A 25,376-nucleotide genomic window follows, 5' to 3' on the forward strand; every position below is an offset into this window, starting at 1 on the left:
GGTTTGGTTTTAGTTTGATTTATAAGTTAACCGAAATTTCGATTCAATTTTTGGCTTGGCATTTTCCAAACCGAAAACAAGCCCTAGATTGCTTATACCGTTACATGTATTTTTATCAGAAAGCTGATAATCTATGTGACATGTTCTAATTAAATGTGGTTCATTTATATTATCACATGTAAGAATAATTTTTACTTTTTTTTTTTTTTAACAAATAATATTATATACATTAAGAAGAATGTAATGGAATAGATTTTACTTTTTAAATTCAAAGCTTTTAATACCTGCTTTATAATATTAGGGGTCAACAATGGTAAGGTATTTCCCAGCCACGGGTAGGTTGGATTACGAGTGTGAACATATAAACCTGATCCGGATAGTTGCAGTGCATTGCTTCCAGTTTCAATAACTGGTTCCAAAAAAAATCACTAGAAAATGGAAATTACAAGCACTCCAGTTTAGAAGAAATTTTTACTTTTGCCCGTAATACAAAATGATAAATCATATGTTATTATATAAATAGTAAAAAAAAAATCTTACTACTTGTATAGAGATGTGTGGTGTAGCAGCTTGTGTTTCGAGCATATTGAAAAAGCTCTTCCTCATTAATTGTGTGCAGTCACAATTAAATGTTTTTTTTATATTTTTAACAGTAAAACAATCTCATTTTGCGTAAAAAACATTTAATTGTAATCGCACGATTTTTGATGAACGGTTCTTGTGCCTTGATCCCCGGAATCCCCAAGAAGGGGATTCGGAGAGGATCCAAATCATCCACCCACCCACCAACCATGGACCAGAGTCACAGACCAGACCAGACCAGAGACCCGCGAGTAAGTTGACGCTTCCGCTACCAACCCTAACATCACCATTTTATCATGCCGACGCCTACGAGGGTTGGTAGCATGTGGAAAAGTCACAGCCTCTAGCCAATCTTACCCGCATGCCATTGCCACGTACCCCATTAATTTTAAAATATAAAATAAACAAAAAATACAAATTATTCAGTCCGTCAGATAGCACTACCATACCACCAGTACGACCAACCCCCGGGGGCACAGAGATAGTGCGTAACCCCGCCGGTGATGCTAACAAAAACAATTCAAAACTGAATTCTGATATGGCTTGCGCTCAGCGACAGGCAACAACGCTTTAAATACACCATGTGCTTGCGGAGAGGCATGAGCGAGCGCGAGAGAAACGACTCACATCTCTCTGCCGTTGATTCTGCTTGTTTTTTGGTTTTTTGGAAACACTCGTTGATTCTGCTTTTGGTAAGCCGTAGAGGTACGTGCCCCGCTCGTCTTTCCGAAACTCCTCCAATCCAATTGTTGATGTCAAATATTTGTCTGTTTGTTGCGCCGCCGCTTTTCGTTTAGATTTGTATCACATTTTTCGAAATTGAATAGTTTTAATCTGACTGCGGTGGCCGGTGCAATCACAGCCGTTGAGCTGCTTGTTTGAGGGAGGATGAGTATGGAGGCGGCAACGGTTGCGCCGAGATTGCAAATTTCAACATGGATGGTGGATTCCGACAAGGTTGCGAGGAGGCGGCCAACGAGCACGTCGGCCGCCTTCTCTCGGAGATTAAGGGGCCAAAACATGACCCAGGTGCTTGTTGCAGCTGCAGCCGCTCACCTACCAACCTCAAAAGTCTCTAATCGACAACGACATGTCGCTTTGGAGGTTTCGTGCTCTTACAACAACTTTCCAAGTAACTTGTTCAACCCATTCAATGCTGTTCAATTCAATTCCATTCAATTCAACATATATATATATATCGGATTTTTGGTAGTGTTTAATCGTGATTTGTAATGTTTATTTGGTGATTGAATCAATTTCCTGTATCCTTTTTTATTACCAAAGTTGGTTAATTTCAATCTTGGTGTTGAAATTGCATAAGATGAAGGATTAAAGACACAAAATTTAATGAATATATCGAAGGAAGAATTACTCTTTGGCAAGGGAAAAGTAATTAGATTTGTATTAGTTTTGTTGCATTGAGTCCCAAGTAAGTTGCTGGATTTGAAATGTTGGTGTCCTAATTGTCTACCCAACTTGTGTTAGGTGTACCCCCATTGTGTTTAAGACAACTAATAATATTTTTAACCCTAGTAATTTAGCCTCAGCCATGAGAAGCTTTACGACTGTGACGCGCATTCATTTTTATCTCAACTTAAGTTCCTATCAGTAAAATTCTGCAACTTTGAACCGAAAATGGAATTAATTTGTTTTCAATATATTTATCATATACAATTTCATATGCGGAACAGAATTGGTTATCTTTTGAGAATTCTGGAGTGTGATGACCTCACGGCTTGAGAATCTGTTTTAATGAGGTTTCCGTTTCACGATAACAGAAAATCATACTTGTAATCTGGAAAAATCTTTGCGCAATTTATTTTCTTTCTGAGGATTGACTTGTTATTTCAAATCTCACTTGTGTAGCTTCAACAGTGGAATCTGGAAACTTTCATACTTCTGATGAATCACTGGTTTTGAAGGTATAAGTGACACACCATTTTCTAGTTTGTTTGGGCCATGAAATCCTGTAAATCAAACCCCTTTTGGTCTTGATAAATAACGGAATCTATCTCCTGTCAAATGAGAATGTGAACTCTGGTTCAAAGATAAAGCAAAACCATATACGTTTACTTATTTATTCGTGTGTGGCACACACATGCATATGTCTAACTAGAAGTTATAAAATTGCAGAATAAGGCACTAGCAATCGAGCCATATTTGAATCGACGTTGTATATATCTAGTTGGTAAATCTCTTTATAAGCCATTTATATTTAGTCTGGGATATAATTACTGTGCACTAATAAACTAATTCTGAGTTGCAGGTATGATGGGATCTGGGAAAACAACCGTTGGCAAGATTATGGCGCAAGCACTTAGTTATTCATTCATTGATAGGTATTTAATCTGCCTACTTTCGAGTTTGGTCTTTATAGAAAAAGTGCATGTTCTGTTAGGATTGCATAAAGAATGAAGGGAAGGACAAAGAGTTCTTTTGTGTCAATTATCTCATTTTTCTTAAGTCTATCTGAAGTGGCTTATTTAGGGTATCAGTTTATGTTACTTCTTACTAAACGGTTTTCTGTATTTTGGTATATTCTTGTGGATGCTTTAGTGATTCATTGGTGGAGCATGATGTTGGTGGAACTTCTGTCGCTGAAATTTTCAAACTCTATGGAGAGGACTTTTTCAGAGATAAGGAGGTCAGTTGCAAACTATTTCCGTCAATTCATATTTTTGCAGATTTCATGTTTGGAGACTATCTGTTACCTAATGATTCATTATTTATTAATAAAAAAATGTCTGATTATCAGTTAGAACTCAAAACTGCTTACTTTTTTATTATTATGAAACCATGTGTACCCAACCCCGCTTAATGGGAAAAAGGCTTTGTTGTTGTTGTTATATGAAACCATGTGTAATCAGTTTGTAATTTTTATAATTGGTGTCTCATGATTGGTGGCATTATGGCATAGTTCCATGAAGTGCCGCTCGTAATAAAAAGTGGAAGTTGCAGGTCCTATACAATGCCATACACCTCATGTACATGCATACACACGTATAAAAAACTGAAACATTCTTAGTAGTTGTCCATTCAATAGACGTGAAGATAAAGAAGCAGCAGCGTATTAGTGTAGCTATGCACTGTAGGTTGATTTTTTTTTTTCCCACTCTTCTCTCACTTCCATTACTGCAATCATGGTTTATAATTGTATAATTGTACTTATTCCTTTTAGACTGAGGCGCTACGTAAACTATCTTTGATGCATCGTCTAGTTGTTTCTACGGGTGGAGGTGCAGTTGTACGCCCTGTCAACTGGTTAGTAGTAACACAAATTTCTATGCTTTTGAATTCTCGCAAATTGTATTAACTTTGTAATAACTTACTATACACATATTGGTGCATCAGGAAGTGTATGAAGAAGGGGATTAGTGTCTGGTTAGATGTTCCCTTGGAAGCATTGGCTCAGAGAATTGCAGCTGTGGGAACTGGCTCTCGCCCCCTTTTGCATCACGGGTCAGGATGCATACAGAAAAGTAAGCCGTTTATGTTTAGCTGAAAATTGTCACTGAAATAATCATCATCTTTCTTATTGATCTATCAAATGAAAAGGATACCAACTCATTGGTATGTTGAAACTTTGCCTTCCATGCAGACTTATATGCGTCTGACTAGTCTTTTTGAAGAGAGAGGTGATTCATATGCCAACGCCAATGCTAGGGTTTCCTTGGAAAGTATGTCAGCCTTCCGACTTTAATTCTTCTCTTGACATAGTAAAATTAGTAAACGAAAGAGTTTCTCTTGTAAGATATTGATTCTTTACATTATCTGTCGTGCAGATATTGCAGCCAAATTGGGCTGTAGAGATGTATCCAATCTCACGCCTACTGCCATTGTGATTGAGGTTTCCTCTCTTTATCACTTTCAATATTGCATTCCCATATAAAGGAATACTTGTTAATCATCCTTTCTAAAAACCAAAAACAGGGCTATGAGCCTATTTGGGAGTGCTTTTGTAGCAATCACATCTACTCATAAGCGCTTTTGTTAGAAGCACGTCAAACTTTTAATAAAACCAAGCAAGTCCTTGGGTGAAGTAGCATTAAAAGTGGTTTTATAACCCATAGGGAGTTTTAATGTTCTCGTCATAGCGTCGGCCAGATCACTTTAGTTTTCTGGAAGTGCTTTTAGCCCTTCAATAAGCGTTGCCAAATATCATTACTTGGTTACAAATTATGTGTTGTTTTGCTTGAAGTTATCTGTTACCTATTCTTATTGCTACTTTTACCGTGCCCTTTGACAGGCGCTTGAACAAATTGAAGGCTATCTGAAGGAAGAACATAGACATGCACATATTACGTTCTAAGACGGAAAAAACTTCCGTGTTGGATTCTGGTTATGGTAAATTTATTAATTTAGTTTGCAAATGTGCTAGGTTTAGGTTTCTATTTTTGAAGTAACGAAACATGGTGTGGTTTTATACGTCCATTGTGTTAATTGTGGTTTGTCATGCAAACGCTAGGAGAAATCAAGTATTATAAGATTTTGAATGTAATGTAATGTTGAGTACGCTGTAGCTGTTTATATACCTTGTCGCTGTATAACCTCTGTACGATATTTCCGTAAATCGCGGGAACAAGGTTTCTCCTCGAGCAATAAAGTTGTTAAAATTTTTTTGCAGATGCAACGTTTAATGGTTGGTTGAATTTTGAAATGGATGTGAATGTTCCCTAAGAGCAGCTCCAACCTTGCAAAAGTCCTTAGGGCAAGTCACTATTGAATAGCCTCCAATGAACAGTAACTGCTTTTTACATCTTCATTCTTACACTGAGTAATAAAATATTAGTATTTTTTATTTTATAAAATAATACAAAATAATTTTAATTGTAATTTTGGATAAGATTTTTAATTGTTCTCATTGTGTCACGTGTTATTATTTAAGAAGACAATTTTTTGGTGACAAATTTCGATAAGATATTTACCAATGCCCTCGTGCCACGTGCCGTTAGCTTTTCAGAATCGTTGAGGATAGATTTCTGATAAGATTTTTAACCAATCACGTCGCTCCACGTGTCACAATTTGAAGACAATCTTTGAGGATAGATTTCGATCAAATTTTTAACGAATGACGGCATACCACGTGGCATTATCCACAACCTAATTAATCTCTGCCGTTGGATTAAAAAAATTTATTTCCGTTGGATTAAAAAAATTTTGAATTCCAACCCTTCAGATTGTGCCACATGGCACAACGGTAAAATTTCAGATTTTTTCACTTTTTTTTTAATTTATAAAGGCAAATAACGTGGACCGTTGATCTCAAATCCAACTGCTGAAATTAATGAAGGTTTGAAATTTTTTTTTTAACCGTTGGAAATCCAACGGTCCATAAAATGTAATCGTTGAAATCCAACGGATGTGAAGAAGCCACGTGGCCTCCCCAACAGTAACTTTCATAAACTGCGCCACCGGGCTCCACGTCTGAAAACGTGTCGGAGATGTGCCACCATGCGTGCTTGAAGTGCACACGACTGACGCAAAAAACACAGAAACGTGGTTGACGTCAACCTTGCGTCACCTGGCCATCGGGCTCTCGGGCCAGCTACTCGTGTTGGGCCTCTCCCTCCGGCCCCCTCGGGCTTAATCGCTAGCATGGGCTGGACTTGCTTGTTGGGGTGATTTGGCTCTGTTTGATCGTTGGTCCATCGAGCTCCAGCATACACTGGAGCTGCTCTAAGTTGCAATTATTTCTTTCCTTGTGGACAGATAATAATAATAATAATAATAATAATAATAATAATAATAATAATAATAATAATAAGTTGAAAACAATAGAAAATAAGAAAGGAAAACTAATGAAAAATGATTTGAAAACTTTGAGTTTTAATCAAAAGGATAAAAAGGTGTCGTAAGTGAATATTATCAAGAGTGACTTTTTAGAGTAAAAATGTCTTTTTCGTTAAAAGTAAACAATACCAGCAGTATTTCGTTAAAACTTCCAAATAAGAAGGGTTTAAGGCCACCTCAAGTCAACCAATGATGAAGTCTTAAGGTCGTGACAATACTTAACGTGCTTGAGAAAGAATGAGGATCCTCTCCAGATCCTCTTTGTGAGGATTTCGGAGATCTTCCAATTATATCTGTTCATCGTATATCGTGCGATCAGAAATCATTATAAATCTTTTATTTAAAATTAAATATAAACATTACCTAACAAAAACTAACCGCACAATACACGATAAACAAATGTGATTGAAGAATCCCCGAAATCCTCAGAAAGAGAATCCGAAAAAGATCGTCATTCCCCGAGAAATTCTTGTGGTGTGGGTGGACAACAACTCACCTTTATATTTAGAGTAATTCCACCCCTAAAGACTTTGTGCTAGCACCCAACGCATTTATCCACTCGAGTGAACAGTAATAGACCCCAGTGAACAGTAATAGGCTAAAGCATCTCCACCCCTAAAAAAATGAGCTGGCACAAACGATCTCCACTCTTACAAAATATGCTGGCACCTGGCCCATTTAAAATATTTTTAATTTTTTTTTATAAAAGAATAAATAATTAAAATAGTTTTAATTTTGGATAAGATTTTTAACCAATCTCGTAAAGCCACGTGTCATTATCCGAACGTACTATTTTGTGAATAGATCTCCATTAAGATTTGCAACCAATCCTGATGCGCCACGTGTCATTATCTGTTTACAATAATTTAGCCAAGATTACGATAAGATTTTCAACCAATCTTAATACGACACGTGTCATTATCCAAACGTAGTATTTTGCGGATAGATTTCCGATAAGATTTTCAACTAATCCCAACGCGCCACGTGTCACTTCTTGTTTGCAATAATTTAGCCAAGATTTTGATAAGATTTTCAACCAATCACGTAGTGCCACGTGACATTGTCTAGAACCTCATCCTTTCTTTTTTTGTCCATATAAACCTTACATCTCTACATCCATCCTCACACCAAACTCAATCCTTATTTTTAGCTTAGAATCCTTCTTCATCATTTTCAAATCTTGAGTTTTTTTTTACAATGTTTTCTTCAAGGAGAGTGCATAAAAAATTTGTGGAGCAACAAAAAAGATTGTTAGCACAACAAGAAGAATTGATCAATCTCGAGGAAGGTGGAGGTAGAGATGAGGCTTTCGCAATGGAGGAGGACTCAGATGATGATCATAGAAGGCAGAGGGCCTCATATTCCCGCCGTGTCATGGCAGCTGTGGGTCAAATAGCCAAACCCAAACGTGCCGCAAACTTCGATAAAAAAAGGGAAAGACGAGGTAAAGATCTCTTGGAAGATTATTTTATTCACAACAGCGTATTCCCTGATCATGTTTTTAGACGTCATTTTAGAATGCAATGAAGTTTGTTCAGTGCTATTTGCAACCATGATCCATATTTTGTGCAAAAAGCGGATGCTTTTCGTGTTCTAGGTCTTCTTCTAGAGAAAAAAATTACGGCTGCCTTGCGAATGCTTGCATATGGAGCATCTGCAGATCAAGTGGATGAGATTGCGAGGATGGGAAAAACAACTGTTCTGGAGTCCCTGATGCGGTTTTGCTCTGCAATTAAAGCCCTGTACACCAATAAGTACCTCTGGACACCCACACCAAGGGACATGCAAAGGCTTCTGTGGAAGGGTGAGATGCGAGGCTTCCCTGGCATGATTGGAAGCATTGACTGCATGCACTGGACTTGGAAAAATTGTCCAAGTGCATGGCAAGGAGCTTATGGTGATAGAAAATGAGCCAAAAGTATCATTTTGGAAGCGGTGGCTTCATTTGATACATAGATTGGGCATGCTTTTTTTAGCGTTCCAGGAGCTTAGAATGACCTAAATGTCCTTGCTCAATCTCCAGTGTTCAACGATTTGCTGCAAGGAAAATCACTGAGATGCACATATTGGGTTAATGGCACTAAATACGACGGACCATACTACCTTGCAGACGACATTTACCTAAGGTGGTCTACGTTTGTCAAAACAGTGCCACATCCACAGACTAAAAAAGAAAAACACTTCGCAAAATGAGTATGATTATGATGCCATCGATGAATATGAGCTGGATCTGATGAACAACTAAAGAACGCGTATCTACTGTGCTCATGACCGAGCCGAAGATCCCGTGCAACACGAGCCGTTGGAACATGATGGACGTTACAATGAATTGATCGTTTAGCAGTGCACTGATGTGCAAGAGCCATACTGGCACGTAACCCGCCAGAATGACTTGATTGAGCACCAATGGGGATTGCAAGAAGCTGAAGATAATTAAAATGAGCTTGTCGTTGAAGAATAAAGTGTTTTTTTTTTTTTTTTTTTTAAGTTTATGTAATTTTATTTGGTGTGTGTGTGTGTTTTTTTTTTTTTTTTTTTTTTTTTTTTTTTTTTTTGAAGTTTTTTTTGAAGTTAATTTGGTGAAGTTATGTAATCTTATTTGACGTGTTTAAATAAAGTCCAAATTTTTTTTTTGAAATTGCATAAAGTTCTAAAATAAAATGAGAAATTACATAAAGTACTCATAATAAATAAGAAATTACACAAAGTACTAATAATAAATAAGAAATTACATCTGTCACATCCCCGCCCGGGCGGGACCACTTCCCGGGCTTACTCCACCACCGTAGCACGATATTGTCCGCTTTGAGCTTACCATTCCCTCACGGTTTTGTTTTTGGAAACTCACGAGCAACTTCCCAGTGGGTCACCCATCATGGGATTGCTCTAGCTCTCTTCTCGCTTAACTTCGGAGTTCCTACGGAACTCGAAGCCAGTGAGCTCCCAAAAGGCCTCGTGCTAGGTAGGGATGGGAATATACATTTAAGGATCACTCCCCTGGGCGATGTGGGATGTCACAATCCACCCCCTTAGGGGCCCGACGTCCTCGTCGGCACACACGCGGCCAGGGTTAGGCTCTGATACCAATTTGTCACATCCCCGCCCGGGCGGGACCACTTCCCGGGCCCACTCCACCACCATAGCACGATATTGTCCGCTTTGGGCTTACCATTCCCTCACGGTTTTGTTTTTGGAAACTCACGAGCAACTTCCCAGTGGGTCATCCATCATGGGATTGCTCTAGCCTTCTTCTCGCTTAACTTCGAAGTTCCTACGGAACCCGAAGCCAGTGAGCTCCCAAAAGGCCTCGTGCTAGGTAGGGATGGGAATATACATTTAAGGATCACTCCCCTGGGCGATGTGGGATGTCACAACATCTATAAATAAAAATAAATAAGAAATTATATAAAGTACTAATAATAAATAAGAAATTACACAAGAAATTAAATAAAGTACTACAAATAAATACGAAATTATACAAAGTCTTTGGAGCTAGGATATGTGGTGCTAGGATCTACATTGCTAGGATTTGTGTAGCTATAACCCCATCGACTTGTTTCTGCATCTCTTTCACGCCTCCTTAGCACGACGTCTCTTTTTTTCGATGTCCAAAAATATTTTGAATTCGGAGATAGTCCTACTAGAGACTTGTTCATAATGTCACGATCTGCTTGAGCTATCATTTCTTCTCTAAGCATCTCATTTTCTTGATTAAGTGCTTCTCTAATCATCTCGTTCTCTCAATTAACTATTTCTTTTTGTCTCTCAGCCACTGCATCACATCTCTCAGTAGTTGCTAATATTGCTGCCATAGTAGCAGCTTTTTCCTCATCTTTAACTGCTTCCCGCGCCATGTTCAGTTCACCTTGGCGAGCAAGTTCCTCCATATATTTAGTGTAGTCATTTTTGGAAGAACTACCTTTTTTCTTTGATGCCTTTTTACCTTGAGGCCTGAGGGACTGATGAGTCGATTAGGTCTCTGGCACTTCTTCAAGCATCCCTTCCGTGTCTTCAAATGTGTCGCCTTCTTGTTCGGCAGTGTCTGGTTCTGGCGAACTGTGTAGACCCATACTATGCATGACAACTTCTGGACCGATTGACACAATTTTGTATCTGGGGCAATCTTTGACAATTTGCCAACATTCCCATTTGTTGAATGATTTGTTGTGGTTCTTCGCATTGTAGAAAGCTTGTGCTTGTAGCGTCTATAAATGTGGGATAAGACATTATTATAAAAAATGTGGGTGTAACACAAATAAATAAATTAAAATATTGATGCGGGTGGAATACATATAAATAAATAAAAATATTGTCACCTGATCCGCTAAACTTGTCCCACTACGTAGATTACCGGAAGCATGAGAGATGGCGTTTTTCCAACAAGTAAAGGATGCGTTGAGTTTTTTCCAACGACCTTGAAGACCTTGACTACTTCTGGCGTTTTTCCATGTACATCGCAAAACGCTTTCATAATTTTACTCCACATTTCTCGCTTATCCATCTCATTACCCGTAATCGGGTCATGAGATGTGTGAACCCAACATTCACACAATGTAACATCTTCAATAAGCTTCCACGTAGACTTTTTTTTTCTCTCAAAGTGTAGAAAATATTGAAATGTAGAAAGTGTAGAAAATATTGAAATGTGGTGTAAGGTGGAAGATGAGGGTTAAGTATTTATAGATTTTTTTTTTTTTAAATTTTAAGTATTTTTTAATAATTTTTCTGTATTTTTTCGTAATTAATAAATTTTAATGTAATTAATTAATCTGAACTGTTGGATTTGAAAAATATTCAAATCCAAGAGCCAAGGAGCTGCCACGTGGCCAACGGTCATAATTCTAACCGTTGGGCCTTTTTATTTTTATTTTTATTTTTGGGGAAAAAACGTGGACCATTGATCTGTGATCAGACGGTCCATTTTAAAAGTAAAATTTAATTTTTTTTTACTGTTGGAAATCCAATGGTCTAGAAAAACTAGCCGTTGGAAATCCAACGGCACTAAGAGGGCCACGTCACCTACTTCCGGGTGAAGAACAAGTGGGCTGACAGCGGGCCTTGCCGTCTGTACCGATGTCCCCTACTTGCGACCACTTGCGAGTGAATTGTACGCGCCAGCCAAATATGCCTGTTTCTGGGTCTGTAAAAAATGGGCTGGTCTGTTGCCTGACTTGGGTTAGGTGCCAGGCAAGTTTGTGGGCTGGAGTGAATGGACTAACCCCCAGCTTGATTTTTTGATAGGGTGCTGGCACATTTGCACCCTGGTGGAAGTGCTCTTAGGTCCCACCACTCGCTACATCGTGCAGTAAGGGCGCCATACGTAGAAGAATAACTCCATTTGGTCCATCACATTGCGTACCAACCCCATAAACCTCGAATTGCAACTAGCATCATCAAAGACCAAATTTAGTCCATTTGTGTTGTCTATCTATTTTTTATTTTGGTAGGAAAAGAAAGAAAAAGTTGGTTGGCGGTGTAGGGCCTACCTCTTAGAATCTTGACAACAACAGATATATGAAAGAGAGAGAGAGAGAGAGAGAGAGAGAGAGAGAGAGAGAGAGAGAGAGAGATGGTTGTTAAAAAGAAAAGGAGCACCACACACCACTTGGATTGAAGTTGGAGGCTCCAACAAAGACCTTTGCATAGAAACAATATTTACCCTCAAGACTATCAATAAATATAAGTTTTGAAGCCCTTTGAGGTGGCACCTCTCACCCTTGCTTTGTGTTTTGATAGATTATCCGTCAAATATTATGAATAAATGAAAGTTTTTGAGCTCATGAATGACCCTAGAATGCCATATGATATGATTGCAAGTATTTGATGGATAATCTAACAAATTACGAAGCAAAAAAAAAAAAAGGAACAGAAAAGAAATCCCCAAATTCTTGTCTAGCACCTTAAACAATGAGTATAATAATAAGTACAGGCCTCAAGTCGTAAAGAAGGGCCAAGAAATTTGCCGACTTAAGGAAAAATGACACTAATTGAACGATCTCAAAGCAAAAATAGCAAGCAAAACAAAGACTTGACAACAGTTCCGTACAAGTATCAAGAGCATAACAAAGATGATCATGTGAAACCAACGCATGTTCCTTGGAGGCTAGCTCTTATCGTCATATGACAGCATATCACTGCTTCCTTCCATACAAGTATCAATGCAACACACATACACCACCGGCTAACATATGCATTGCATTGGAACACACAATCACGAACATGTGAGTAGGCGATGGGAGGCATCGAAAAAAAAAAGGACCAACGACATGACATAACACTAAGAAGTTGAGTAAGCAACAAGCAACTACCAGATGGTACCCCCATTCAAACCCCCTAGGGGATAGCCCATTTATTCCCCTCCTTCCCCCCACCCCCAACAAAAACTCACTCCACCCCTCCCAATCCACTGGGCTCCGGAAGAGCCTAGCTTCTCACCCAAACAAAAATTCCCTAACCCAATACCCAACTGATCTAAAGCCTGACATCAACCACCTGCTTTAATTTTTTTTTTTATTATTATTTTTTTTTACGCCATGCGTGTGGAAAACACACGCAACTGGGCGCGCATTCCAGACATGTTGCAAAACGGGGGGCTCGCACTAGCAGGGGCACTTAGGGCTCTCAGTTAAGGGGCAATGTGCCACAACGTTGGCCGTTGGATTTCTAATGGCTAGTTTTCTGGACTATTGGATTTCCAACTGTCAAAAAAAAATTTGAAATTTAAAACCATTCGTTAGTTATATGGCACAATCTGGACCGTTTGATCTCCAGATCAACAATCTAGATTTGTCAACCTAAAAAAAAGAGAGAGTCAGAAATCTTACTGTTGGCCATGTGTCCAAATTTGGGCCGTGGGATTTTCAATCTTTTTGAAATCCAACAGTCCAGATTAATTAACTTAATAAAAAAATGTTAAAAAATTATAAAAATTGTTAAAAAATACAGAAAAGTAAAACAAAAATTATAATTTTTTTCTTCTATAAATACCTAACACCGCATTTCAATATTTTCCATACTTCCAACCAAAAATTATACTTGTGGATAATGACACGTGATGTGACAAGATTGGTTAAAAAATCATATCCGAAGTTAAAAATAAAATTATTTTTTATTTGTTTTATTAAAAAAAATAGTTATATTTTAATACAAATTGCCTAGACAATTCAGTTTATGTGTGACAGCATGTCTCAAAATATTTGTATCGATGGCGTGAAATGACAATTTTGCCCTTGGACGTTAGTTGGTGTAGTGGGTGATTTGTTTTTGGTTGGTTGTTTTGTTGCCAACTAGGACCACACACACACACACACCCAAACAATCCCGTGGACTCTCTCTCATCCCTTTCGGATTTTTCTGCATTTCCGTACAACCCGTATGGACAAACCTTTAATCAACCATTTCAGGCACGGATCAAGATTATTGTTGGTGTTTTTGAGTTCTTTGCAAGCTCAGGAACCCATTGATACCTATGGTTGGACGTGAAGCCTTCGTTTTCCCGAGAAAAACCAAGAATCCCGATTTAGTGCACTCTTCATGCAATCGTGATCGCGCAGTTTTTAGAAGTTTTTAAGCTTCTAGGGAGCTTTAGAACATCTTCACGAAGTTCGGAGAAGAAAAACAAAGTGATTTGGACGTCGCGAAGCCCAGGTTTAGTGAGTTGCAGGTTTGGCCAGAACATCGAAGGTTTTTCAGGCGATTTTCCGCTGGTTTTAGGTCCCCAAAATGAAACCGATGAAAATTCAAGTTGCAGACGGCGGCAACCGGCGAGACTCACAGGAAAAGACGAAGAATATTCTGTCAACTTTGACGGAATATACTAAGACCTGGTTTGGTACTGAGGTGATTCTGAAAAAAGCTGCTATAAAAAAAAGCTAGGAGCTGTTTTTGTGTTTGGTAAACACTCAGCTTCAGCTTTTTTTCATAGTTTTGGGTGAAAAAAGCCAAATACAAGAAGCTGCAAAACCCAGCTTTGAAAAACCGGTTTTTTTTCACATCTGTTTTACATAAAAGTTTACCAAACACTCTAATACTGCTTTTTTTTTTTTTTTCAAAAACACTTTTACAAAAAAGTTTACCAAACACTCTGTTGCTTTATTTCACAGCTGCTTATTCTCACAGCACAGCAGAAGCAGTTTTTTTTCAAAGCATATCAATACCAAACCAGCCCTAACAGAGTTATTAACGGCATCAGGTGAGACCTATCCTCAGGACGAGCACAGTCAATCGAGACTTGGGGGCTACGATCCTTCCACATACCAGTGAGTGGGCTTTTGGTTTTCAATATATACCTCTATACTTGGTATTTTTCCCAAAAAATGAAAAATGAATTTGAATGATTATACGTCTTGAAATGCCATGCAAAGTATCTGCCTATTTTACTCATGCATTAGTAGTTGCATATATTAATGAGTGGTGCTGCGGACGTACATGTAAGTGCTAGGTAAGTTTATAGATTATGGTGGTGAGATTGATGATTATGTGAGATGTGTTGAGAGCTCATAAACCTGCACCTCGGTGTTAGTGTTCTCGCCCAGAGTTAGGGCACAATCCTTCACGTGATGTTCACCTTCTGCACCATACGCTCATCTTGGATCTAAGTTAGGTGCACAGTCCTGTCGTACAAACCACTATAGGTGGTTCCAACTCGTGTGCAGGTATAGTTGTTGAGATGTGGATTTAAGCCGTACAGGTCACGTTAGGTGACTCCAGTTAGATGGATGAGCTCTAGATTCAACCGTAAAGGTCATGTTAGGTGACTCCGGCTGACACATCATTTGCATTGATTGATATCACCTGGCTTACATATTTTATACTGAGATATTTAACATGGCATATATGTGGATTTTGCTAATTCGAGTATGGTTTCGATATATGTGTATATTCTATTTTTTGGGAAATTATACAGGTTTTACAGCGAGGGGTTAGAACTTTTGAGAAATGAAATGATTTTGAAAAGCTTTGTTTTTGCCCAATCACACTTTCTGTTTTGCGCCCCTCCAAGTTCTAGTTAGGAGTGCTTTTGGTGGCTTGCGAGGAATCTACAACAGCTCTAACAGATTATCACCGTTGTAGGATCACCTTTGGGTGTTGTATAATTAGTATTTGTCCTGCTAGACTACACTTAGGCTACTTATGCTCTGGTTGTGAATTCACACTTAATCTTGCACTTGTTCTTAGGTAGTACTACTAGTAGTTGGTTTTTATTTATTCTCATTTTTATTATTATTGTTGCTTCCGCACTGTGCACATGGCTACGTCACCCTTGCGTTACGGCCAGCATGCCTTGATTTCAGTCGGGGTGTGTCATTATGAGTGGAATGCACTTGAGTAGTTACTATTTATTTGGGTGGATTAAATGCTCTAAGAAAGCAGCACATATGCTGAAGAAATACGCAGATCTAACTATATGAGTTCCTAAGCCGCACTTTGTCCCCTTACATCATCGTAGTATTTCGTTCAAAATCTAATCTGTTGGTCAATAAATTCCTTACATTCTTTAAGAGCATCCCCAGTGAAGGGTTCTATGGCTGGAAAAGTGGTGGATATAGCCTATTTTAGTGCTTCGAGGAATCTTTGGGGCTTTATAAAAGAATCTCTCCCAATAAGAGGCTATATCTTTCAGGCACTATATGGGACTATATATATTTATTTATGTTGTAATTTAATTAAGCGATGATTTTTTTTTTTGTGTTGCTTTTCTTAAGTTGATTTTCGGATGTGCTATCTTAAATTTTTTTGTGAACCCTTCAAGCTAAAAAGTTCAAATTGTGACAAAGTTAGATTTCTTTACTTATGAATCGTTCGTTGGATTAGATTCCCTTATCTCAATCTCATCCATTAAAAGAAGCAGACACCCACTTTGCCCTTTGAAATAATTTGATTTTCACGTATAACACAACAATTTACCAAGCACTAATTGGTAAATTAGTATCATACAATTTTGAAAAAAAAAAATTTGAAATTTTCACCCATCAATGCCGATGAACGTTAAATCAATTTGAAATTTTAATTCTTATGGAATTTAAAACAATCATTAATTAGCCAAATTGCATGAAAAATAAGTAAGAAAAAAAGAATTTAAAAAATAATAAAAGAAGAGTATAAATGTATTTGCAAGTAGAAGGAGAGTGATAGAATTTTGCTCACACGGATTGCTACTTTTTTTGTGGGACCCACTATTTTTTAGGGCTAGATGTAGCCTGATTTTATGCTACCCAAGAAAAGAAGTCGCTAGCCCCAGTGATGGATCTAGCCTCATTTTCTGGCTCGTTGGGAATGAAATTTCTCGCTAAAGCTAGAAATCTAATAGCCTCATGGAGGATAAAGCTTCCACTGGGAATGCTCTAAGGAATCCCCATCGGCCTAGAAGATCAACAATGATCAAACCCTGGGTTGGATACTATATTTATGAATCATAGAACCATATATATATATCTTAAGGCCTTCAACTACCTTCCCTGCAGTGAGGATGCTGCACACTGTGAGGACGCCATGGAATGTGACATTGTCAGGCATAACATGAGATTGTCTCCTCTCATCAAATATCTTCAATGTTGAACTTCACCGGTAAAAATCCAGTAAGAATTAACTAGTAAATGCATCTGAAATTTGGAACAAGACACCAGCTAACATGAAAATTACCCTTTTGAGATGACTAGAAATCATGATAACATGGCTTGCAGTCTCCTAGAGCTCTGAGAAAGTGAAAAAAATCTATGCCAACTTGATGAAAACATTTTCCTTTCTCGCATTTGTAGGCATCATCCACTATGTATTGATTTGTGTCATCGGAACTAAGTACGCAGGTATGAAATAAGAAAACATGTCATGATGAAGAGACCGATGAATAGTAAGTTCAGGTAGTGAGGGAGTAAAACTAGCAATATCTGTCTGGTTCGTTTCGCCCAGTGGCATAACATGCTCTTCCAGGAGCAAAAATCCTTACGAACCACAACACACTGTCTTCAAAGTTTCAAATGTTTGCCTTCATCTAACCTTTCCAAATACCATCAGTATAATTTGCTTTCTGCACTTACCTCTGATACCGCTCTAGTCTTGCTTTAAGCTCTGTGTGAAGCAACAAAACTTTTGCAAGTTTTCTGGCATAGCCGCATAGCAATAGCATCATGCATGCACTCTCCATCACCTTTCATGTGCAAACATCACTGGAAAACTCCTGCATATATAAAATCTACGTGCATTCCAATTGCAGTAATAGTCACAGAAGCAAAGCCATGGTTTATAACCCAGATAATGGAGAAATGGAAGGAAGTTTCAACTCTTGTATCTCCGGCTCGCTCATCACCTTCCCAGAAATGTTTCAAGAAGTTCATCTGTTTTGGAATCCTGTGCCAATGTGTAATCCCCTGGGTGACATATGTGAGGCTAATAATAATTTCGATATGAAGTCTACTGTTGTGCACCTAGTGCCTATGTATTGCTTACTTATTGCCTATGATGCCTTTTTTCAGGAGTTCATCCTTGATGTTGACAAGCAAAGCTCTGTCCTCAGTAAAGTACACAACAGTTGTAGGATCTATTACAACCCACATGTTATCAATATACAATCAAGATGTGGTCTATATAAAATAGAGAAGTCATCGAAATTTTATAGAGATTTTTAAATTTTCATTGCAACGCATCAACCAAAGTACTATTTTGATTTTTGTATAAAAAAACATTTAGATGATTTATGAACGGAACAATTGATTACATATGACATAAAGGGTACTGGAGTCTCTAAAAAGCTACAAGGAAATCAAAGATACGCAACAATTCATCATTGTCTTCTCATCTGCTAATTGCTTCCCTTTGTCCTTAGTACAATTAGTTGCCTACATATTGCTTATTTATTCAACATAATGCAACATACAATTACATGGATTGTACACACAAGGAGAAATATTAAAATTCAATTATTACCAATTATTGAAGCAGTTGAGTGTGTCACGGCCTAACTCAACGGTGCTTTGATTAGGACCTTTGCAAGTTTGCAGTAGTCCCCTAATTCATATAAGTGTTTTGCGAGAAGAATGGGCATCAATTTGAAGTATCCTTCTGCACTCCCCTGCTGGAAAAGGATTTTGGTGACCTACATATGAGGAGGACGGGAGACAGACCTATGTTATGTAGCTAAAAAACATGGCAGTATGGCAATCAATGATAGGAAAAGTAAAACAATAAACTTGAATGCAGGGGCACTAGCACAACAATCTAGTGGTTTTCTTCTCTACTTGTAAATAGAGGTTCCGGGTTCGACTCTCATGGATGGCAAGTTCAAGAACTAATTATGACTAGCTTATCATGTGACTTATCCAAAGCCCAACCCCCTAAATCACTGCATAATTTTTTTTTTAAAGAAGAAAAAGAAATTAAGCGCGGGAACAAACAAAGACAGAAACCAGTAGAGTTGGCGGTTGTCAAAGTCCTATGCTGGATTTCTTGGGGAAGAGTGTCAGATAATACCCCCAAACATATAATCATTGGTTCTAAGTTCTATTTCTGTGTCCCAATTCACTTATTTCTAGCTGCAAAGAACCTAGCATGGGCATAATATGTTTCTCTACTCAGTGAACTATGAAATTGCGTATAGCACTCGCATAAATATACACCTTAAATCAAATTTTTGGGTCGGCTTAAGGTTTGATAAGTTTACATTCACAAGCTCATTACATTTGCAAACTTAAATGGTCAACTTTTTTCTTTCTGCATCAAATAAAACATCATTGATCATAATACGCACAAGATTAAAGCTTACTAGGAAAGCTTACAATAATATTATACAATGCAATGAAATTCCAGCGAAGGAGCGACATCACAAGGAAACCGCCAAGCAGTTGACGATGGAAGAACCTTTCGGAACTGAAAGAAGCTTATGGGACCAATCACTGTTTCCCCACAACTCCCCATCAACTCCCCTTTCGTCCACCACAATTTCAGCACACCAAATCTTGATTTCTTTGCCATTTCCCTTCCCTTCCCATAACACAACCAATTTTTCTGCCACATCGCACAAGAACTTGGGCAGCCCCTTCTCCACACCTTTGAGCTCTTTCCAAGCCTTCTTCTTCACATTAAACCCTCTGATTTTCCCCAAATAGTCATAGCAGTAAAGAATCCCATGCACCACACAGGCCCTCCCTCTCCACCCCAAATCAAGCCTTTTCTCAACCCCTTCCCAAGCCCCAGTTTTCGGATGAAAAACCACCCCGCCCCGGTCCGCCATAGCATACACGCGACCGCCGATCACTGCGCTCGAGTGCATCCGCTTGCCGCGGACCTCAATTGCAGCGCTCGGCACGGCCTCCCAGCGGCCGGTCTAGAACCTCCGCCCAGTGCTCGTTCCGGGCCCACGAGTCCACAACGCAGCCGCCGATGACGTAGACCTTTCCGTTGACGACTCCCGTCGCGGCGAACTCGCGCGCTACTCGCATGGGGGGACCTGGTTGCCAGGTGTGAAAGCGGCTGTCGAGAAGCCACACAAGGGAGGAAGGGACGTCATTGACTGAGCCGCCGAGGACGTAGATGGTGGGGCCCAGGACAGCGTAGGCAGCGTCGAGTGATGGGGCGGGGATGGGTGGAAGGGGGATGAGAAGGGGAGGTCGGTCGGTGGGGTTGGGATTTTGATAGAGTGTGAACCAGGCGGAGGGTGAGGTAGAGGAAATCTTGGGTTGAATTGAGGAGGGAGCGGGCGGTGAAGAAGAGTGGGGATGAGAGGAGGGAGCGGATGGGTCTCGACACTATCGACAGGGTGGGGTGGTAGCAACGGGGGACTCGGGCTGAGCAAGTTCAGGGTGACGTCGTCTGGGAGGGATGGGATTAGTTGTGCCATTGCGTCGGCGGCGGCGGCGGCGGCGGTGGAGGTGGACATGGCTATGCTTTGTCCTAGTAGTCGTTGGGACTTGAAGTCCCTTAACACAAAATTCCCAACAATTCGGGTCTCCAATTTCTCCAATCTCGAAAGCATTTTTCTACTCACGCCCCACCAAATAAAAGTAAATAGTATTAGGTTTGACTTTTTAATGTAAAAATATAATTTTTCGTTAAAGTGAGTAATACCATAGCCTTTTCATTAAAAGTCCCTTTATTTTTTTTCTTGTTTGGTTAACTTGTATTCTTTTTTATGTAAGCCTGTTTGTCCATCTTCACAAAATTTGAATTCTGTTGTAAAATTGACGATGTGTGCAGTGGAACAAATAAACAAGATACAAAATTTATGAGGTTTCTCTACAATCAGTGTGACTGGAGTACGTCCTTAGGCTAGCAGTGGTGCTTTCATTATAATCTGGAATAATAAGATTACAAAGATAACTCTTTCTATTATCTCATCTTTTCCTCTCTTCTTTCTTCCTCTACCAGCCGTATGTCTATCTGTGTATATTTGCTCTCCTTATTTTCATCCATTTTACAAATAAAGCTTTAGACAAAGTTGTGTGGGATGATCAATTGATTAGTAGTGGGATAGGTGGCCATCCACAATGAATGGCCTATGAATTACAACACTCCCCCTTGGATGGCGACAAGTCTTCAATTGACTTGTTAAAATCTTGATCTGTTTTGGATGCTCCCCCTGATGAGTATCTTTCCCTGATTTCAAATTCTTTACGTTGATCATTGATCCTTCTGCTTTAGTCTCTTAGCGGGGACAGTTGCTGAATGAGGTGCTTTACTTGTTGTTAACCTTCCATAGGCTTTTTCTTAAACTGGGCTGTAGGACTTTCTGCTATACTTACACCAAATGTCTGAATTTACTTCTTTTATCTGGAGCAGAATTTGATTCAATGGTGGTGGACACTTGATCTTGAATCAGACTTGTGATTTCTTCAAGATCCTTGGGACTTGTCTTTGAATGAAATGGAACCACGAGCAGCTCCACATGACAAGTGATCTTCGGCTCCATCGGGGATATCAGTTCATGTTTTGTTGTGCTTGTCCCCACATGCTTCAATGCATCATTTTCGCTTGCCTTATATGTTCCCCTTGCAGAAGTAGTATTTTCCCTATGCAGGTTTGGCATCTTCTCTTGCAGTATTTGTCCTTTGATGCAGGAGTGGAATGCAAACCTTGCATTTGAAAGGTCCTTCAGAACATCACTTCTCAGCGACTAATCATGCTTGGCAGCTTTAATCATCATATCAGCAGTTTGAAAATGAGTACTTGAGAGCAATGCTAGGTAAGCAATCATGAAAGTTTCCAGGCAGTCGGTTCCTGACTGGAAATTTGATTTCAAGTTCCGACTGATTGCTTTCTTTCTCCTTAGTCCTCTAAGTGAGAATAAGAACAAAGAAAATGACAGGAAGATTGCATGATATGAGATACTTTTGCTCTCGTCCCTGATGATATGAGATATTCTTGCTCTGGTGTGACTTATTTGAAGAGGTATTCTAGGAGAGGAAGAAAACTGAGTATTTCGAGATGCTTTGTTGAAGATGCATTCTCGGAGAGGAATAAAAGTTAGATATTTTTGTAGGTTTGCCTTGTTATGGAAGATAGAGGTCAACATATATAGGATTTCCCAATAACAGGTAGTGGTGTTGTGCCTTTACTCTTGTCAGCAACTGTGGTGTAATTAGAACAATAAGATTCAACTTTATCAGAGATCTTTGACAAAGTTGCACGTGATATCCAAAATTTGAGATTGCGCCTAAGAAATGTTGACGAACTTTATCCTGAAAATCTGGCTTTTGAAATTCGGAGAGCGGTGTCTCTTCGATTTTTGAACAAGTGGCCATGTTGCTTCTTCTTTTATAGAGGCATCAATTGTGCTCAAAATTTATGCTAAAAAAACTACTGTATGTAGAATTTTCCCTTTTTTGCACTTTTGAGATTTTATTTGACCTCATTTTTCCTTCATCATTTCTGAAAAATGGCTTGCCCATCTAACATTTGCTTAGATTTGAGTCTTAAGAGTGGTACAGAAAAGTCGCGTCAGGATAATATATAGTGCCTGTCCTTCTTATCTTCTAATGGTCCTCTTATTATTGGGGACTCTATGATGAAGAATGACCTAACCGCTACAGTGGTAGTTAGGAATCTTCTCACCCCCAAGGATAACAGAATCCTTTCAAACCGATCTGATGAGTCGACCGTTCAAGACTCATTGGCTCTCAGTATTCAGTGTGCGGGCTCTGTTTCTAATATGGGCTAACGCCTACTTGCTCGAACTCACCAAGTTGAATCATTGATGGCTGAGGTGGCAAGTCTTAAACAAGAGATTAGAGGGCTCAAGCATGAGAATAGAGTGTTACACATGCTTGCAAATAATTACTCAACCAGCATGAAAGAAAGCTCGACTAGCTACTGGAATCCGAAGGTCGGACTCAAAATGACAATCAGGGGTTCGAGTCTTTATTCCAAAGACACCCATTGTCTCAACTGTTTGGAGTTTTACCAAGTACTGAGGCTCCAAATAATCAACCTCTGGTGCCTTCCCCTTCTTGGGTATTTTCGAGTACTGAGGCTTCAAATGAGCAACATTTGTGAAGGTTCCCTCCTGTTTGTTTTGTTTTAATTCATGTGTATGTAATTTCTCGGAGATATTAATAGATAAGCTTTATTTCATTGAATGTATTGTGCCAAATACAATAAAGCATATACTTCACTAAGATGTGGTATTTCTGGACCAAATATCAATTTATCTTTACCTTCACGAAGATAAATGATCATTTTTAGTGTCTAAATAATTTGGGTATTCAACTCATAATCTCCAATCCATATGATTATTTATAAACATCATGGATAAGATTCATGTTGGCATATTGTTCAATTTTGCAGTTCGAGACAATATCTCTCTCGACACTTTATAAACTTTCTAGACTCTTCAGGAGTCTAAATCTAATATTATCGACTCTTGCAAGAGATTTTAGTATGTTACAACAATATCATAGTGATAGTACTCACTAAGGCAATTTATACAATCCGTTGGTATTTAAGTACATATTTTATGCTTTACCCTTCCAGGGTTTTCTTCAAGCAATCTAAATCCTTCAGGCATTTTCTACACTTCATGACACATTTTCCTTAGGAATTTTTACAGAACAACTTGCTTCCATGTATATTTGAGGGATTTACTTATGGAGATATGATGTGGGCGACTTATAACCCTTCGTATATAATTCTCCATTCATATGAACTTGTTTATAAGAGCATAATTTCAGGTTTCAATTAGTAACTTTGTGTCATATCATGTGAGTGTAATTCACTGTATTACAAATGCCCACATGTAACCTCATTTTGTTCAACATCTTTTGGCTATTTGTATTATATACACATATATTGACACACCATGACCGAAATCAAGGCATGTTGGCCATCACGTGAGGGTGACGTAGCCATGTGCAGACTGCGGAAGCAATATTAATATAAGAAATGTGAATAAATAAAAACCAAACTAACTAGAGCACTAAATAAGTTAAGGTGCGAGACGAAATAAGTGTGAATTCACAACCAGAGCATAAGGAGCCTAAGTGCAGTTCAGTAGGACGAATACTAATTATACAACACCACAGGTAATCCTACAATGGTGATAATCTGTTAGAGCTGCCATGGATTCCTCGCAAGCCACCAAAAAGCACTTCTAACTAGAACCTGAAGGGGTGCAAAACAGAAAGTGTGAGTGGGCAAAAACAAAGTTTTTCAAAATCATTTCATTTCTCAAAAGTTCTAACCCTTCGCCATAAAACCTGTATAATTTCCCAGAAAATAGAATATATAACTATACCACAACCCTGCTCAGAATAGCCAAAATTCACAAATATGCCATGTCGAATATCTCAACATAAAATATATGTAAGCCAGGTAATATAAATGAATGCAAATGATATGTCAGCCGGAGTCACCTAACTTGACCTGTACGGCTGAATCTAGAGGTCATCCATCTAGCCGGAGTCACTTAACGTGACCTGTACGGCTCAAATCCACATCTCAACAAATATACCTGCACATGAGTCGGAACCATCTAAAGTGGTCTGTACGACAGGACTGGGTGTAAATAAATACGCTCTAGTGCTACAATCACTTGAAGACTGTGCGAATAATCACGGGTCACCTACGAGTCAGAACCACCTATAATGGTCTGTACGACAGGACTGTGCACGTAACTTGGATCCAAGGTGAGCGTATAATGCGGGAGGTGAACATCACGTGAAGGATTGTGCTCTAACTCTGGGCGGGAGCACTAACACCGGGGTGCAGGTTTATGAGCTCTCAACACATCTCACATAATCAACAATTCACATAAACAATCTACAACTCACCTGGTACTTACCTGAGCGTCCACCACGTCAAATCACAATATACACATATAATACAAATTCATAGTCTAAACATAAATCACTAGGCATGGCATTTCAAACATAATTTCATTTAAATCAATTTTCTAGGAAAAATCTCAAGTATATAGGTATATACGGAAAACCAAAAGCCCACTCACTGGTATGTGGAAGGGTCGTAGACCCTAAGCCTTGATTGACTGCGCTCGTCCTGAGGATAGGTTTCGCCTATATGCAAAACAACTATATAAACGTTAATTTAATGCACATAAACAAAACTCGGTAATAACTTCTCAAACATTGCTCAAATGGGGTGTTTGAATATACCAACGTGATCTACTCAACACCATGAACATCCCCGTATTTTTAGAAAAATTTTCCGACCACCCACGCGCTGCCAACCTTAACGGAATAGTTAACTGTCGTTAAGAATATTTCGTTAAAACCTTAACAGAAGTTAACGGCGTTACCTGACGCCGTTAGAATATTCCGTCAACTCTGACGGAATATTTGTCTCCTTCTCTGACGAGCCTCGCCAGTCGCCGCCGTCCACCGCCGTCTGCAACTTGAATTTTCGTCGGTTTCTGGAAAAACATTAAAACTTCATTTCTTTTCCATTCCTTAACCAAATTCCATGAAATTTGTACCAAAATGAATCTTACAATGAGTAGAACAAAACTTACCACTTTTAGGACTTAAATCCAACGGAATCTTGCTGGAAAAACCCACGATAAT

At 38.9% G+C, this 25,376-nt stretch overlaps 1 protein-coding gene and 2 pseudogenes across 1 annotated transcript; 2 read left to right on the forward strand and 1 right to left on the reverse strand.

Moving 5' to 3' along the window:
* The first annotated feature begins 1,297 nt into the window (after positions 1–1,297).
* Positions 1,298–5,207, forward strand: LOC137720548 (shikimate kinase, chloroplastic-like; annotated as a pseudogene).
* A 2,479-nt stretch (positions 5,208–7,686) lies between these two features.
* LOC137719899 (uncharacterized) lies at positions 7,687–8,283 on the forward strand. The gene is made up of 2 exons (XM_068458890.1): positions 7,687–7,816; positions 7,970–8,283. Exons 1-2 carry the CDS (start codon positions 7,687–7,689, stop codon positions 8,281–8,283), a joined length of 444 nt encoding a protein of 147 aa, XP_068314991.1.
* A 10,690-nt stretch (positions 8,284–18,973) lies between these two features.
* Positions 18,974–20,242, reverse strand: LOC137721361 (F-box/kelch-repeat protein SKIP6-like; annotated as a pseudogene).
* Between the last annotated feature and the right edge of the window lie 5,134 nt (positions 20,243–25,376).

The sequence above is a fragment of the Pyrus communis genome, chromosome 16, assembly GCF_963583255.1.
Source record: "Pyrus communis chromosome 16, drPyrComm1.1, whole genome shotgun sequence".
Taxonomy (NCBI): domain Eukaryota; kingdom Viridiplantae; phylum Streptophyta; class Magnoliopsida; order Rosales; family Rosaceae; genus Pyrus; species Pyrus communis.

Coding starts and splice junctions, on each gene's coding strand:
- LOC137719899 (XM_068458890.1), top strand. CDS start 7,687: ATGGAGGAGGACTCAGATGATGATCATAGAAGGCAGAGGGCCTCATAT. Junction 7,817..7,969: donor TAAAAAAAGGGAAAGACGAG/GTAAAGATCTCT, acceptor TTCGTGTTCTAG/GTCTTCTTCTAGAGAAAAAA.